The sequence below is a fragment of the Amia ocellicauda genome, chromosome 10 (assembly GCF_036373705.1).
Source record: "Amia ocellicauda isolate fAmiCal2 chromosome 10, fAmiCal2.hap1, whole genome shotgun sequence".
In the NCBI taxonomy this organism is placed as follows: domain Eukaryota; kingdom Metazoa; phylum Chordata; class Actinopteri; order Amiiformes; family Amiidae; genus Amia; species Amia ocellicauda.
The window spans coordinates 9,367,249-9,386,075 of NC_089859.1; the positions used below are offsets into that span (position 1 = coordinate 9,367,249).

General features: G+C 38.4%; 1 protein-coding gene across 5 annotated transcripts in view; it reads right to left on the reverse strand.

Moving 5' to 3' along the window:
- dacha (dachshund a) overlaps positions 1-18,502 on the reverse strand; it is a 173,097-nt gene extending 154,595 nt beyond the window's left edge. For 3 of the 5 annotated variants that reach the window (XM_066714918.1, XM_066714915.1, XM_066714914.1), the window contains exon 1: positions 17,911-18,502. In XM_066714918.1, the coding sequence (XP_066571015.1) occupies positions 17,911-18,386 (476 nt within the window). In that variant the 5' untranslated portion in view covers positions 18,387-18,502. The remainder of the gene's footprint in view (positions 1-17,910) is intronic. The other 2 variants (XM_066714916.1, XM_066714917.1) reach the window with 2 other exon arrangements.
- Positions 18,503-18,827: the final 325 nt, after the last annotated feature.

Here is an 18,827-nt window from a genome sequence, read left to right on the forward strand (position 1 = left end):
CATTATAAAAAGGATGGGTGGGGGGTGTATTGATTACCAATAAACAAATAAAAATGCATTAAAAAACCTCCATACACCCTGTCAAATAAATGAATTATGAGTGCTTTTTATTTCCCTAAGCTGTAGTTACTGCTTTATTAAGACGTCTACCCTGTATCAGATTCTGCCACCCATTACATACTTGTCTAAAGGTGAAGATAAGAGGGAATGAATATTTCACTGCAGTCACCAGACTTGACCACTCCGTCTCACTGTCCACGTTTGTCTCCTGATGTTGACTTTCCTGTTGTAATTGACATTGCTGATACAGTTGAATGACCAACTTCATTAAACAGTTTAGCAGCATTACTGTTAATGCAGCAGCTACTTGCTGTGCAGCCACTGCTACATTCCCACCCCCCTTTATTTCCTTTTACAAACATTATTAGATCTTATACCTGTCAACATCCCTAACAGATTGTGCTTGTGTTCCCCTCAGAGTTTTATAATGCTACAGGGATTATATCACATGGTCATGCACGGCTCTGTAACAATGCAGGACAATGCAGGCATCTCTAATAATGAGACAGGATCTATATTTGTTGTACCACAGCCACCTGAAATCAAACCATTAGCACTGAAAGGAAACTATTTCCACCAAACAACTACTGCCCAAATACGATTTTGAGTACTGCATACAATATTCACGTTGTGCTGTCATGGCAAAGGCTACGCAACTCAATTTGCAATTTGCCACTTTGATGAAAAGAATTACAAATAAAAAACAAGGAAGGTAAAAGTACCGCAGTCAGAAATAAGGCCAAAACACCAAAACATGCGGGGGCCCAAACGTATTGAAGGTAATATGACGTCCCAGCAACATGAAAAGAAGGCACATAAAACCTCCTCTCCCGGCCCACAAGCTCCTTTTGCCAGGACTTGATTAGGAAAAGAAAGAGAGACAGTAGCTCACAGTCCAGCCATAGATAAAGGCAGAGGAAGGGCCTGATTTATAGCCCAGTGAAAATCCATCCCAGCCAGAGTGATCTTTCAATAAAAAGAGGACGATCCATTACCAGCAGGCAGTCCCTGCCCGGTGTCTCTGTTGGACATCTGTCAACACCAGCAAGCTTCTGTTAAACGACAGCGCTCCACACATTAACACACACCAGGCCCAGCTCACTGCCACAGCTGACGTGAATCCACAACCAGACGCACACATTTCTATTCTGCGCTGTGTGTTAGTGACCAGAGGGGCTGTGGGGGGTCGGGGGAGACACTTATGTCTTGTGCTGCTATGTTACCAACACAGAGGGAATTGAGCAGGAAGTGTGGATATACATTATTTCTGATCGTATGTGCGTCGGGCGAGCTAGGTGCATCGCAGGAATGCAACCATTTGAGCAGCTGACTGGCAAGGAAAATTGTACAGAAGGGGACTGCGTAGTGTGAGTCAATCCTGAAAGCCAGCAGATTCAATACAGACAAAGTTCTGGCATTGCCACGTAACCATCCACAGTTCTTACTCACAGACTACTGTAGTTTGTCTGAAATGCAGCTGCCTTGCCAATCAGGATGCTATAATCTAAAAAACAAGACTAAGGGCTGGATTAAATCAAAACCTTGACCCACCCACTAATAGACAACTACACATTATAGTGGTTATATTTAGTAGAAGAAAGTACCATCTTACAAAAAATGTGACTGCCAATGAGTACAGTATTGTAGTTTTCTATTAGTGGGTGGGTCCAAGTTTTTATTTAATCCCAGCCTAAAGTGAGTACAAAATAATCACAGTTCACCCTTTCTTTTAAAGGTGAACGCAGACTCCACCTGCCCTGAAACTGACATTTATCCACAGAGAAAATAACCCATCTTTTTAAAAGCCCCCATGCTGTGTGCGAAAAAGACTTGTTGGCATTCATTTTACACATAGAAAGAAAGAAAAAGGATATTTTCCTTTAAGCCAGTAGTCATAAAGGAGAACTACAGTCCTTGGAGACCTTATGATAAAGACTTTCATGAGCTCCACCAGGGAACAAAAAGGTACAAAGTGAGAGGAGCAACACTTTCTCTGAACAACACACTGCAACGGCACAGATGACTGTACACCTCACTGAAAAACCCTTGAAAAATCAATGGTCAGCTGACCTCTGTGACATTAAGAATAAAGGAATGGGAAAGATGAGAAGCATCACCTTGCTTTAACAAGATATTTTGTGTATTTGTGAATGAGACTCCATGAGCGTTGTTGCAAAATTATCAAGAATTTGAAACTTGTTTTCTCAGGTACGTTGATTTCTTCCATCTTTTGTTGAAATAAGGACCATTCCTCTCATGCCAGTTGTTACAGTTATTTTCCTGGCTGTAACAGACGTAGGTGGAGTGAGCAGCCTTTATAATTCACCCGATACGGAAACAAAACACCCAATCCTTTTAAGCACACACAATACGTTGAAAACATCCGATTGGATAACATATACACTAAAATGGGGGAATTACAATGAGAGAAAACATGTTTTAGATGTCAACAGATGCCATACAAAGATAATATTTGATCTTAATGTTGATAAATTAAACACTGAAATAAGTGAATGAGAAATAAATATTGCCTTGTGTTCTAACTGCCTAGGTGACAAATAGGTGAAATGTTTAACTCTCTTCCAGAGCTTTGCAAGACTGGGTTTGTATCCATGAGTGATGAAGTGGACACAGTTTATCCTCCAGTTCACCATATAGAAAGCATACACCATTTAACCCAGTATTTTTGCTTAGATCATCTGTCCAGGGATAGTGACCTAGGGATGAATGCACAGCTGCAGAAGGCACTTTTAATGCTCAATGCAGGCGGTGCCATCATTAAGCTTTGTGCTCTACCAAAAACCTGACATTCACTCAAAAATAAAAAAGGAACCACCAAATATCCACTAGCCCGTGCGTATAAATATAGGGCATGAGAGAGGACAGCAAAAGAAAATAATGGCAGAGCTTTAAATTACATAAAAAGAAGCGTTCTCCCTTAAATCTTCCCCCGGTGAAATGTTATCTGAGGCAGAGTTATTGCTAAAGGAGATTATTGCCATTGTGGCTTCAAAGGAAAGCAATAAAGCGTTCTGCATGCTCTCCTTCATGTTCCTTAATTCATTTCATTTCATTTTAACTACCCGGAACAATTTCTTGAGACATTAGCCTGTAATGAAACCTCACAGAGGCTGATTGTTTTTATAAGAGAGCCCCCCCTTATAAGCTTTTAGCAAGATAAAAGCTACGGGCAGCTACAATTACAATATGAGATTCCTCGCATTCGCCAAAGAAGTCATATCCCTTTATGTGGGCCTGCAAATTAACTTACATGCCAGCTGAACATCTCTGGAATGAGGGACTCCTGTAGACTCTGGGTGGCACTGGCAGTTTGTAATCAGTTTGAGAGTGACGGGACAGAGCATGTAGTGGATTCATATGCTTTAATTCAAGACACAGACAGCGGTTTGAGCAATCTGGCATATTTCAAAAAGTACCAGAAAAATCCAATTGGCCCAATGTCCCAGGAAGATGGGATTTGGTATTCATATTTATAGGCTACTTTCCAGCATTGAAAAATTATGATTTAACAATTGTTAAGAAACAACTTATTTAAATTATAATATTTAAGAGATCAACATTGGGGGGGGAGTGTTATTGCTGCTGATTTTGCCGCAAAACCCTCATTACAAAGGTACTGTATATTAAGAACACAGTGTGTGCTGTCATTTGTAACACTAGATACCCATTACATTTAATTTAGTCATCTCTCTATAAAACAATACAGTTCAGCCCATGTTTCCCAAACCACTCACGCACTCACTGTATAAGAATCTGCCTATAGGATTCACAATGCCAAGCTTGCATGATATGTGATAACACTGTGTTGTATTTTGCGTTTTACTTCAGCGGGTCTCTGAAGATGCACTGGTTGAAACAGTACTCTTTGTTTTCCTTAGAAACAGTGAGCACCTGGAGAGGGGAGGGATGGCGAAGGCTGGGAGGGCAGGGGGATCCGCACTCAGATCCAATAAACGTGGTGTCCATATACAAGCCTGTAAAACAATACTTCCCACAAACAAAAAACTGTTCCTGTCTACACTGGCACTGGAGACACAAACTTCACGGCAGCTATTATTAGGGTGTGTCTCAGGAGTTCGAAAATCCCCCTTGTTGATTGGCTGTGGCCCATTTGCCCAGCATGTCATAAAGCTCCCCTGGCTCTTAAAAACAAGGAAGTAAAATGTGCCTCATCATTTGTTTCCAATTTAGACCATTATAAACATAACTATTGCCTTCTTTCAATCCAGCCTGCTTTCTCCCTGTTAGTCCCTTCATTATTAGACGGTCCTGTATACCCAGTTAACGAGGGCAGAGGTGAAAGGGATCATCTGTACGATAAAGAGGTGAAATCAGAATCCTGTGTTCATAATCCGAATGATGTGCAGAGCAGGGACCTGTTTAGCTTGTAAAGAGGTGGCATTCAGTTTGAATCCAGCTCTTTATTGCTAATCTGGGGAAATAAGGAACAATCACCTGAAATGCTCCAGGACAAATGACTTATTTCCTGCCTTTTCATTATGCACATCTCATTTTGTTTTTGCATTTAAAAAATGCCCCTTGTAGAACATCTCCATAAAAACTAATCTGTTTTTTGTTTTATTAATACATTTTTTCAATGTGTTGTAAATTTTGTCCTTGAAGTATTATTTTCTTCTTATTTGTCTCTTCGAGAGAGCTTAGTTACAACAGTTATGTTTATGCTTTAGACATGTGTCTAACTCTAATTATTACTAGCCATTTGTGCTTTGTACAAAGATCATGCTTATCATCGAAGACTGCACAATCAAAAATGTATTGCTTTCTGCATTGTTAGGTTGAATCTGGCCTAGGATTCCCCAAGGGGTGACAACGCCTGGCATTGAGTGGATTAAAAACCAGTCAGAGTCCATTGGTTAATCACACAATAGTGACCCACGTGGCTTACCAGGTACCTGGGAGTTTGCACTGTTATCACTGAGAGCAGCATCGGGCCATTACCTTAGCTCTGAGGTTTGCATTGTGAGCTGAGACTAGTGTGAAAAGAAGAGGCCGAAAATGCAGGTACATGTTGTCTTCCTCTCTCCTGTTCTGGTATGTGGGTCATTGTTTTGATCTTATTCATAATTAGTAATTGCACATATGGGGGGCTGAAATAGAAAACAAAAACTAAATTTAAGCATAAACACCTCCCGCATCATAGGGAATGTGGCAGTACAATCCTAGCCCTAAAACCCTGCAAACACACAGAACAATCAGTTAAAAAAACAGGAGTTTAACCAATAAAGTGTTCTTTTCCTAGTCCAAAAGGCATTCAACCGTGCATTATAAAACAATTATCGGCATCACAAAGCATTGATTGTGGTAGTTCTTGGATATCCACCAAGCTTCATCAACAGCCCTAATGGCTTTATCCCCTACTGTACTTAACTATTACCAATTTCTGCAAACACCTCCCCCTCACACTCAACTACACACCTTTATGTTTTTGTAAAAAAAAAAAAAAATGGGAGGGGGGATATTTGATTTATCCAAAGAGACAAAACCCAAGGTCACCTGCCTGTAGCATCGAAAAGAGGGGAGGGGGCGAATATCCCACTAAATCACCAAGCTTCACAAATAAATTCCTCATCAGTAATTAAAACCAGGCTGGCCGAGCCCTGTGTTATCAGCTCATCAAATTCATTGCTCATCTAGAATAACAGATCCACATCTGCAGTCATTACAGCATGCCAGATAAATCAATCCACTCAACGATGCTTTAAGCCATCTCAGCTCCCTTTTAACCGGCTAGATATTTATTTCCCACTGACACTTCTGACATTCTATTTACTGTAGGCAAATGGAACTCATACGCCACCTTGTAATGGCTTCACCAAAACCCATTGTGAGATAGTTCTTTAAAAGACTGATGCTCACAATAAACTGGGTTTATGGTTGTCCTATAAGCTTCCAATTTTTCTCCTCTAAATACTTTGTAAAATGGAGCATGTCTTTTTCTCTCTTTTTTTTTTTCTAGAGTCCCTGTAATAAAAAGAGCTAGCTTTACCACTTATTTTAGGGGGGGGGGGCACCATGGGTTATCGGCAGTACATTAACTCTTTGTCCTACTGGTGAATCACAGCTTTCATCTCCCTTTCTTCAAAAGGAGAACTTCAAGGGCATCCATTAAATCAAGCACTCAATAATACAATAATGTGAAAGGACTACTGTGTACAAAACATGGGCTGGTAATAAAGGTTTGAGTGGCATTCAAATTGTAGAAGCTTAATGTAGAGAAGGGAAAAAAAAGTTTCTACTTAGATTTTCAAAACCAAAGAGAAAATTTGAGTATTGCGATTTGGCTTTCCCATTTGCAATCGAAGGTTCCTTTCCAACAGTCCTTTATTCTCCTAGTACCCTTCAGCATACACAATCTGGCATGTACTCTTTCCTAACACAGTTGCAATAATTGACATAGCTATCAGGTTTCCGTTCAACTAAGCACGCAAGACCCAGGTTCTATTTAACAAACAAAACAAAAACAAAAATGGCTTACACCGAAGGTGTGCCAATAAAGCACCATAGTAACACCCCCAGAAACATTCAACTGTATTTGAAATTGAGCTTAGCAAAATATAGCTAAACTCTTAATGCTGTTAAAACTGTAAAAACATTGCTGGAATTAATTAAATGTCTTCCATTAAAACGTGGTACTTTAATAATAATCATAATAATAATAATTATGATTATTATTATAATTGTTGTTGTTGCTCTTGTTACTTGCTGCCATCATACAGCCTCTTATAAACACTTCAGGAAGTTAAATCTTTAACTTTCACCTTATTGCTTGCACCTTACTCTACTGATATCTGGTATAAATTATTATTAGTACTTGTCCAAGATCTGGGAAATAAATTACTAAAAGCTGGAGTTCTGCAAGTATCTTTTGGGAAAATTACAAAAACATAAGTGCATGTATATTGCTTGGATTACTTAAAAAATATACAATTTCTTGCATTTTTCATATACTTTGTGCTATAGTCATAGACACATAGGCAAAGCTGTCAAACAGAATTCAAAGAAAGAAACCAAAACAAAACAAACTAATATTTAAAATGTAATAGGACTGGTTTCCCAATAAACAACAAATGAAAAAACAATATAGGCCTACACAACTGTACATTTTCTTTTCCAATAAATACATAGTATTTTATCATTTCTTCTTGAAATAACTTGAATTGCATATATACATTACACCCTTTATATTCACTGTCCAATTGAGCCTATGTTCCTATACAAATCAACTAATTTGCAGCACACATTTGCATTGCAATTTAAAAGGGCAATTGCACAGAGCATTTGCAACAAAAAAGGTAAACAACACTGAGGATCTAACTGTAAGTATTCTCCATACTAGTTTCCATTTTAAATGGTCTGATTGGAAATTCAGGGTTTAATAATCTCCAAACCTGACCAAAGCAACACACGATCACTGATGCAGAACCAGCTTTCAAAAGGGCTTCCGGATCCCACAGAATGTTTTAAGTAAAGTTGTACAATTGAATAATTCGGCCCAGGTTTCTTGCTGGAAGAGTAATCCCTCAAACATCCCGCTATAGACAAAACCCCTGTATGATGTCATGAGACACTGCTCCGCATTATCCAGTGCTGCTCCCGTATGGTACACATTCACCAGGCGCCATCCTCTTTGATATTTTTACGACTGAAAAATGAAAGCGTGCCATTTTGGAAAGCTAACATTATTTGCAATGTTAAAGTTGAAAAGGAACATTCTGCCAGTCACCCCTGCCATAAATTGTGAAGAAGCAAAGCATATTAACTGCAGGTGACACGCAATGTGAGCTTGTGATTCTTTTCAAGGGGATAAACTACTTAGGTAAGACAGAGTAGGGGCCTGGTAGAGATGGCATAAACATTTTCTCTGAGCACATTCTGCTTAACCCCTTCTCTAGTAGGTTTCCCGTCACTCCGAGAGTCCACACAATAATAATTTTCCCAGGCTGAAGTGCATTTAACCGATTTTCAAATTTCATGACAGAGCTTGACAGTGTATGTTGTTATTGTTATTATTATTATTATTATTATTATTATAATGTTCCATTTCTACATATTTAATAATGTACATCAATATTAAAATTTGAAAAATAAAAAACAGATTAGTTTAGCTTAACACACACGCACACATGTGCACACACGATACAGGATGTATTTTTCCAAAAGCAAGGATTTAAGATCCAACACATCAACAAACCATGGAAAAGGGTTTCTATGATTTCTGTGATTTTCTTTTACTACAGGGAAATGTAAAAGATTCAATAGTCAATTCACACTTTATATGATTTATATGGACTTAAAGGTTTATGTACTGTACCCGAGTTGGGAAGCATTACATTGTAGAATACCTTTGATAAATGTAACTACTTTAGTGTACATTAAAGTGTCAAAATGGCAAGAGATGAAAGAGTTAAAGTCGGCAGTGGTCCTCAAATAATATTTTAAAGGTGAGTATACCTCAGCAAATTCAGAACAGTATGGGAGGTAAATGTTGAGTTTATTAACACCAGATGTTACAGCTTTCTGAGAAAATTGTACATTTTGAACTACAACATAGAGCATATTTTTCTCTGGATTCTTTTAATATATAACAGTTTTACCAGTTCTGTCTAAAATTATTTGCTTAACCCCCGTTGATACTTGTCCTTCCAATGTACTCACAACCAACCAGCAAAGCAGGATAATGGCTGTTAACAAAAAAAAAAAAATGCACAATCCGCTAAACACATCATAAAATATTAACCTATATTAATGGGAAGCTAGTTAGTGTTTCTACAAATGGATTTTGTTCTTCCCCACCTCCTCCAGTACGATTCCTATCCCCAGTGCTCTAGCTCCATGCCAACCAAATATTTTGACTAATAAACACAGTTTGTCAACGCTGGAAAATTAAAGATTAAGGGTCTCATTAAACAACCTCGTGAAATGCTAAACAAAATTACATTAATGATCTTTTAGGCTAATCTCACTACAAACGCACAAAATACCAGCTCTTCCGGTACAAACTACTTTGGCGATTTTAATGTCACTTCCAATTTTCTGCTCCTTGCTTTCCCCATATCCCTATCCAAAAACAACCATTTAAAACATCACTCCTAATTAGATGATTAGTGCTTGGAAGGGCAGGAGATAAGTCATTTGCATAATTCAATCATAAAAGTTAGAGATACATATTTCTATGTTCGTTTGTACAATTATCTTGGCTGTCCTGGGGGCTGTGATATTAATGTGATTAAACAATACTTCTGCACACAGGCGAATGTCCTCTATTAAAGCACTGCTAGAGGCAAACGAAAAATTAATTTTAGGAGACAATCAATTTTATTCTACATGACTGTAATAAATATAGCCCATCTGCAGATGTGTCATTAAGCTCAGAGAATATATTTCCCAAAGTCAAAATGACACGAGTGGCTTGAGTTTTGGTGAAGGAAGACATGATTTTCCTTGAGTGCATGACGAGTCCCAACCTCCACAAGATTTACCCTTAATGCTCTCCCCATCAAAACTAGTTAGGCGGCGGCTGTTTAAGCCCTCTGTCTCCTTTCTCAAAACCAGTAAAAATGTCCATCTTTTTTAGGAGACCTTTTTACATTTCTAACATGACTAGCACACTGACAATGTCTTTATCTGTGAAGCTGAAGCCAGGGAGCTGCCAGTGCAGTATGGACACGTTTGCTACATTGAAACTCAGTGGTGTAAAGTGACAGTGACAAAGGGGGTCTCAGTAAACATGTTCAGCGTGGCCAGAAGTCCTCGTGTTTAAATTCCAATGCTACAAAACATATAGGGGCCCAATTAAGCCCACCAAAATCTAAGTTTTACATGTTTTCTTATAAATATGTGAATTTCTTCCCAATACAGTGGGTATTAAATCAAAGATTAATCTCTCATCTAAACATCTGGTAGATTTTGTCATAAATTCACTAAATTAAATTAAGTTTTTTAATTGCAAAAGTGAAAAGTGCGGAGTGGGCTTATAAGGTACATATGTACCCTTTAAGCCCACGTGTCCCAAATAAGCCCACAAGAGTTTTAACAGTAAATACTTCAAATTGTATTGATTAAGTACTTAATATTTTATAGATTATTGAATTCAGACCTCAAATAACCAACCTAACCAAACAAAATCATATTTTTATATTATCTGAGACTAATTTCCATCACATGGCATTGTTGCACTTGTAGAGGCAGTTTGCTCTGCTGGTGTGCTGGTTGTTGGTGTTGGGGCCAGGGCTGTTGGGGCTGTGGAAGTCTGCACAGGTGCTTCAGAAAAAGGAGCATAGTTTGTGGACACTTGTCTGTCCACCCGGCTCTGGCTCACAGGGAATATTCCACTGTTTTCAAAGCTATCAATGATGTTTTCTGGCTTAAGAGCCGTGGAAAGCATAGCAAGTTTCCCAGGGAATTCCTCCTTTCAAAATGTGTCCCTGCTAACACAGGAATGGAAGCGCAGTTCTTTCCTCCATTACCTTTTGACTAGGGATGCACCGAACGATTGGCCACCGATCGGTATCGAGCCGATATGGCAAGAAATTACTATATCGGCTTTTGGCCGATTGCTTTAAAATGTCCAATATTTCTCTCTGATGGCGTGTCTAACTAAGCATCTGATTTGTTCTATTCTATTCTATTCGTGTACTTTTAACAAAATATGAATGACTTGCTCTTGTTCTATAGGCCAATAAATAATAGGAAAATATTGGTATCGGACGATCTTGTTATAAGAAAATCGGATATCGGTATCAGCCCAGATCTTCCCTACTTTGTACTTGACCAGACACTGTCTTGTCCAGTGGCTGGAGGATGTGGGTGAGGTGAGATGGGAGATGGTTGCTTTTAAATACCAAGCAAATTCATCATATAAGGTTTCATTTGATTTACTAATCACATCATTCTATAATGCTTATCAATATTCACCAAATTCTTCTTGGGAGGGCCCCTCATAAAGCAAAGTTTTGGGTTGACTTCTAAAAATGCTGCTGCACAGTGGCAGCACAAAGTCATACATCACTCAATAACAAAAAATGTGATTGGCTCCAAATAAAAAGTAACATGACAGGAAAAACTTTGTGCATTTGCTGTGAAACAGATCATCCTTCTAATATTTACTGTCTTTTTTGTATTTCAAAATAAAAGAGCAAGTGGGCTTATATGGTACGTGGGCTTAATTGGGTCACTTCCCCTAGGCATATGTGTTACAGTCTGTATCATTTTATAGTCAGGGCTTTGATGGCTAGTATATCTACTTTCTTACTTAATTCAACAAACATTTTGTTTTTATTATGATGTATTTATTTGTTTGTTGGTTTATTTATTTATTTAAAATCACACTGGGAAAACGTAGTGGGATGTAAAATGAATCTGACATTATTTTAATACCCATCAACTATACTAATTTAAGATATAATTGGAATGACATTTGTTAAAATCCTGCTTTCCGTGCATAGACGATATTCTAAAATACTGTGTATTTTCATTTGTAATGAAATGCATGTGTCCTTTTAGTTCTAATTCATTCGTTACGCATGGGACTGGTTATTAAAAAATCCGGAGCATGAACAAGCTAGTTCTGATATTAATAACATTTTGTATGGCCACAGGTCGCTTTATAAAAGTTTAGCACTATGAATGTTCACACAGTACACATTTCAATGCAGAACACCTTAAGCAGGCCATAAAAATATCAAAGTATCACAACCTTTGCTTTTATAGTATAATGCAATAAATCTCAAAGACAAAAGGTCACAATAAGAAAATGTTCAGTCTTCAAAAGTAAAAAAAATATTATAATAACGTGTGTGGGGGGGGCTCTCTTGTTTTAATTAATAAAACCATGATATAATTCACAAATGTGTTAATTTAACTAACATACCATAAATAGATAGAGGAAAAACAACAGCTTTTGATTTAGTGAAAGCTAAAATGTATACACTGGCTTGTTATCAAAATAGTAACTTGTCTCTCTGCAGTATTATTTCATTCCGTGTCTTGTCAGAAAGAGGCTTGCTTCTAACAAACTGGGCACAATAAGCCCCTTTGTGTTCTATTCAATGCAATTCATTACAATGACAAAGTGCAACCAATATTGGTCAGATTAGCAGGTGGAAAGCACATTACTATTAAAACTCTATTATTTGAAAACACTAAAACAACACAAATATATTTTAAATCTCTATATTTTAAAACTCCCTACCTATATAGGTTGAGTCTACCACAAATAAATGAAATTTGAAGTGATGCACTTTTTCTTCTCACATTCTGTGGGTTTGCCCAACTGGTGATAAATGCATTATTTAAAAAAGGGGAAAAGGGCATAGGACCACACATATAAAATCACATGATATATAATTGATGCTTTGCATTAAGAAGCCGTTATTCCCAAGTATGATTTATATAAAAGGCAAACGCACTTAAGGAAAAATTTATTTGTCTTGGGTTTTTGGTCCCACGTCAGGTCTTTTGGCCCACGGCAAAGCCCAAGGCTAAAAGCCATCCATATGGGCTCAGATTAAACCAAGGCAGGCACACACTTTCGAGATTACAGTACTTGTGCAAACAGACCATTTAAAGATCTCTTGCTGAGGGTGTCTCAAACCACCTGTCAGTCAAAGAGAATTTAACCTAACTAATATGTGTTCTTAAACACATTTGGTTTCATTTCATAATAAAGAAAAGTGTATACTTTTAAACACTTGCTTTATAAATACATGTGAAAAAATACAATTGAAATAATATTAAACCACACCTTTCACAAAAACATAATAAATACACACATTTTTAAGGGAAAAGATAATCATATGTGGTATAGCACTGTCTTAAGAGTAAAAACCTAATCAGTTAACTGCAGCTTTAAACTCTTAATCCAAACTCATACATCGCATACTTAATGTTAATAAAAATACCAAGTTTAAAATCAATTAGATTTTTGTCAGGCATTTCAATAAGAAAGGGGTTTACTTCCAGTTAATCCTAGATTTTATTTTTTAACTCTGCAAGTAACCGAATCACACTGATGCTTCCCTCAGATAAAAGTCAGTTTTATATTTTGTTAAATGAAGGTTTCAGGAGAATACCCCCTCCCCCATCCACCCCCACCCCCTTACCCCCCACCTCAACACACACTTACACACACACACAAGTGCCCCATCTGATCTTAAAAAAGGACCTAATGGACTGGATTCCTCTTCAGCAGCAAGTGAAAACTCTCACCCTGACATTTTGTGCTTGGAGCAAAAATAGTTAAAATTGCTAATCCAATACACCTTTTGAAGAAAAAAAAGGCCCATAAACACAGGAGTGGAAAAATAGCACAGATGTTCATCTCTAATGCAATTTCCATTCAATTTCCTAAGTGCAGTCCCCAAGTGCAAACTAGTTTAACGTTATGTTTAGCTTGCAAATTCTTTTAATAAATAATGAATGCAATAAAACCAGGAGATCAATTGCAAGCTGAGAAATCATAAAAGGAGCCCTTTGTGCTCAGCCCTGTTTGCTGATTCGGAAAGTTTTCCCTTATTTAAATTGGTCGTGTCAGTTTTAAAGATTATGTCGAAATGTTTTGATTACTTTCCTGATATCTCTGAATGCCTCTCAGTGCTTATATTTCTGTTTTACTCTCTACCTCAATATTCAGCCACTAGGAAATACTTAATGCAGACTCACATTCAGATTTGTTTTTTCTTCACAAAATATAAAGAGACGGGGAGGGGGCTGGTCCCAAATCAAACGCATTCGTGATAAACGTCTGGTTGTTCTGAGGTGGATCATGTTTAAATATCACTATAAAATACTTCCTTGATGGGAAAATTGGCAGGTAAGCTTTAACGCTTCAAAGATCAGGAGTAAATGTAATTCTCCTGCAACCCACTGGAGATGATATTCATTATAGACTCATTGCTCCAATCTAGTCCGTTACCATACACTTCATCTTGTCAGCAAATTATTAACCATTTATCTTCAAACAGAAAAAAAAGCGAATGGTTTCCCCAAAAGTTCCTGCAAATAACATTGGTAATGAACCCAGAGAAAGCAGATTGATTCTCCAGAACACGGAGATGCAATAATGTGTGCCCTGATTTGCAGGTGGGGGAATGCTAAGAGGTTAATTACTGAATCATGCCAAAACTGGCCATCTGGACTTCAGTGTGCACCAACGTGGCTGTCTTTTTGAAATCTTTCCGTCTTAGCCTCTCAACCATTACCACGGAACATGAAAATGAAGTTTGCTTAGGTCTGATCTCCTCTCTCTATTATCAAGGAAACATGTTTGCCAAGCTGCTTAGTTTGGGGGGAGGACAAGAACAACACACAAATCACTCCGAAAATAACAAAGAGTCCACACTTTCGAGGTGTCCACCACAAAACACAAAACAATTTCTGTAATTGTAGCAGTTCGCCTAGGTGAAAGGGAGCACCTGCTTCCAGGAGAAATACTCCTAACACACCACATTCTTCCGGCGGTGATTCAAGAGAAGACACAGAAATATAGCCCAAAAAGCAAGTACTTAAATAAAACACTAAAGTAGATAACCCAAAACTGACTTGCACATATGGTGACGTGTGTTGTATTTTAGCGTTCACCCACACTGTGCAGTAAAGGAAATGTTGTTCTTATAATTACAGTACCTTGAAACCAATTTGGATCCGAAAGGTGAATATCAGTCTCCTACTACAACAATATTTTGCTTCTGAATTGTGAGAATTGTAATGATATGTAATTCTACAAGGAAGAGCAATTATAGATTAGGTTAGTCCGCTTTAATTCTTTATGAATCTGTCAATATCACTACGGCTGAAGTGCACATCCTAGATAAAAAATATTGCTATGCAGTCCGTAGCAGTCTTTCAGAAATCTTTTCAAACTGTAAGAAATTATACAATCTGTACAATATCAACTTTATATAATTTTACACAAACACAACAGCAGTATGTTCCGAATTACTCTGACAAATGAAACATTACAGAGTCTATGTTTTTCAGTTATATTAAATGCTTAAGCTTACTTCTGGCAAACATGATGGGAGACTGTTGTTATTGAGTAAGCAATACATTCCACTTATGCTTTTCAGAGTGCAGATGTTTTTGGTGTTATTTCAATACATATTGTTCCACAGAGGAAACGCATTATAAGACTTCATTCATGCCCTTTACTGACATTGCTATTATATGCACCTACTGCAAAACTTCAAGACAAAAAAGCAGCTACTTCCTTTTTACTTTTGTAATCAATTACCAACTGAGTTCGGCAACACAGTACACAAACTGCTTCAAAGCTCAAGTTTACAAAACTCAGGTGTTTAGGTTTGAAAAAATGCCCTTTATACTTTCTAAATAAGTAGGATGTGTTACTCCATGTGCTGAATGGTCCTTATAGTAAAGCAATGCAAACAATATTGTTTCTGTCTATTGTCTGTGTCTTTTACTTGTGTGTACAATACTTTTTATAATTATTGTTCCACAAATACAATAACTCAGAAGGTTAGAAAGCTGGTTTGTGTCAGATCATTAGTAATAACTAAAAATATCTGTAGATGCTTTATAAACTTTTTTCTTTCTCTTTTTTGTTTCCTTTATAAGAAAGGGCAGTGTGGGTCAGCTTGGTACTTTCTGACGTCAAGCGTCCTGTCCAGTATACGCGTTTACCGTTATTTTCATATTTGAACCTTACAAAGTGTAATATGTGTTTCTGACTGTTGTTATCTGAATTACTTTATTAAAATAAAACAATAATTGCATTTATCTCCGTCTTTACATAAAACAATGTTAAGACACGTTAGCTTTTAAAAGCCAGTATGTATTTGGATTTTAGCTGTGTGTTATTACCATGATAACCTCCAGAGCAGCGCAGTCATGAACAAACAGACGATTGAACACAAACTCCTGAGATGAAGCTGGTTGAAAATGGGACCCGGCCTCTTTAAAGTTCCTTCTCATTGACATTGCTGGCAGTGCATGGGAACATTAATGCATCTGTCATGATAACAAGCTAAGAATAACATCTAGACATCAAACCGAGCAGAGAATCCATCTGAAGTGATTCATTCAGATCTGTCTCATTGATTTATTAAACACACGGTAACATCTGCAGCCTCACAGAGCCCGCTCTGCGAAAATTAATTCAAGATCAATTCAAATGGAAAAAAGTGCAGGGAGATAAATCAAAACACAATTTGCATGCAGTCCCACAATCAGGCTTATTTTCGACAAATGGTAAATTTCCCTCCCGGGGCAAATTGTGTTTAAGTAAGGCTTTTATTACGGGTCTAATATTCGGAAACACGATGTGATTTTGAGCAAAATATTTGTGTTATTCGACATTAACTGCATAATTGGTTGTGCGTATATATATATATATATATATATATATATATATACGCCCTATAAATGTAATTTAAAAATAATGTCTTAAAATGTGTACATTTTTAAAATTGAAAAACGTATCATTATTTAAAAATATATATTACAATAAAAATGAATATACTTTATATTATATGGTTGAATTGGAAACGTTACCTCTCAAATCATTGTCCTCAAGGAAGAATATAATATAATATATATATATATATATATATATATATATATATATATATATATATATATATATATATGCATCACAAACCTTAATTGTAATACTTTAGAAGAGCATTTCTAATTGCCTTAGACATGCATCTGTTCGACGGATCAATGAAATCCTATGTAACATACACAATAACTATTGATTTATTTATTTATTTATGTACTTACTTACCCACGAACTTCTGCCTATCTAAATACATTGCTTTATATTGAACTTGACCTTTAAAGGGAAAAAAACACGTTTTTACAAGCTTAGTAAAAACAATGAATGTCTCTTACTGGCATCCCTGTAAAGGTCTCTATTAGAATACACCCTCCATAGTGCGAAGAATAAACATTACTCAGAAAATGCAAACGATTAAGAAAAACTTCATCTTATTAGCTTACTTATAACTGGTTTCTTTTAAAAGCTGATAAAGTGCAAAACTTCAGCCAACAGCTCACAAAGTATGTGCACGACTCATATGTATCAAACATGTGTTTCGAGCCCCGGTGTGTCTGAAAGTGAAGCGCTTCCAGGTGCCGGTTTAACTCGGGGGTAACAATGTCACGCTGTGGCTGCATGTGGCTGCGCATCAGTGCGAGCTGCGGTTCATCTGCACACGCTGGACGCCACGCTTTACCTGCCGCACCGTCAGATGGACACATTATAGGACACATTCAATACTGACGCACTCCCTCGCGTTAAAGCTACATTGCTTTGCTTGCAACATACTGAAATACGTGTTTCTCCTCTAAGCCCGTGTCTGTTCCCTAATGATTAATTAATCGCGATACGAATAACAAGAGAGTAAGGAAATGAGAAGTGTGCTTAAAATCACCCACACGATGAGAGCAGGATTGTGGCTGCCGGTCGCCACACGCAGCGCAGAGCAGTGCGAGTATAAAGACAAAGTTTTGCGTGGACTGCGCCGCTGGATCTGCTATAATTAACAATAATACCAGAATCCACTGTGACCGGAGACACGCAGAACCAGCATCTTCTGTGCACACTTTGTAAGAAGCAAAACAATACTATTAATCACATGAGAGTATTAACAATGAACCATTCAAAAGTGGTACTGCATTCAATAAACAAGTCATCTTAAGCTAGCTGACGGGTCACAGAAAGTTTGGAAACTTTTCTAGACATGATCAGTGCAGACTAAGCAAGCCCCCATTGCAATCGCTTTGCATTTAATTCCTACACAAGTTAGAGTATTAAATACGGGGGAAGTGGCACTGACTCCCACAGACCTGGCATTGGTACAGTCGTTGTACAGCGCCTCGAAGTCCTTGCGGGTGATGAGCTTGCAGCGGTTGACCCCGGGCTGGATGGCCCCCAGACCCCGCAGGATCCGGACCTGCTCCACGGTGCACACCACGGGCGATATATCCAGCCTCTTCAGCTTGGTGTAGACGGTGTGCAGCCCGCCGACCAGGTGCTTCAGAAAGAGATCAAACACCTGGGGCAGGCAGATCAGCTCCTGTCCCTCCACGGTGAAGGAGGCCACCTTGACCCCATGGACCTCCACCATCTTACACTCATTATTGCCGCCGGTGCTGTTGCTGCCGCCGCCGCCGCCGCTGCCGCTAATGAAGGTGTTGATCATGCTGCTGGTCAGCCGGGGCGACTCCGCGGGGCTGCTGTACAGAGGGTCGGCGCGGAACAGGCCCCCCGAGCCCGGGGTGGAGGTGGGGGAGAGCACCGGCGGAGTTGCGGAGACAGCCATGGTCACTTTTTTTCACTCTCTCTGTCTCACACACACACACTCACTCACGCCGGATAGTAAGCAATGGGCTACTACTACCGTCCTAGCAGTGCGGTGGGGAAACTGAGGGCTGCATTCACGGTCCCCATCAGCCTGCCCACCTTGCACAAGAGTGGCGTCTCCGTGCTCCAATCGGCTGCGCCAGCGCACCGTGCGGCCGCTCTCATTGGAGAGCCTGTGGAAAGGGGCGGGTGTGGGAGTGAAGGGGGTCGGGTTATCACTGACAGCTGTCTCACGCACTGAGAGAACTTTTCTGTACTTGTTGTGTCTTCATTTCTGTATTTCATGGTGGTGGTGTTTGGTTGTCTTTGCTCTTGTTTATAAAATGCACTTTTCCTTAATTCGGGGTGTTGTTCATATAGGCAGAATGGCATGCAAGTCTTTTTATGATGCATTTTCCAC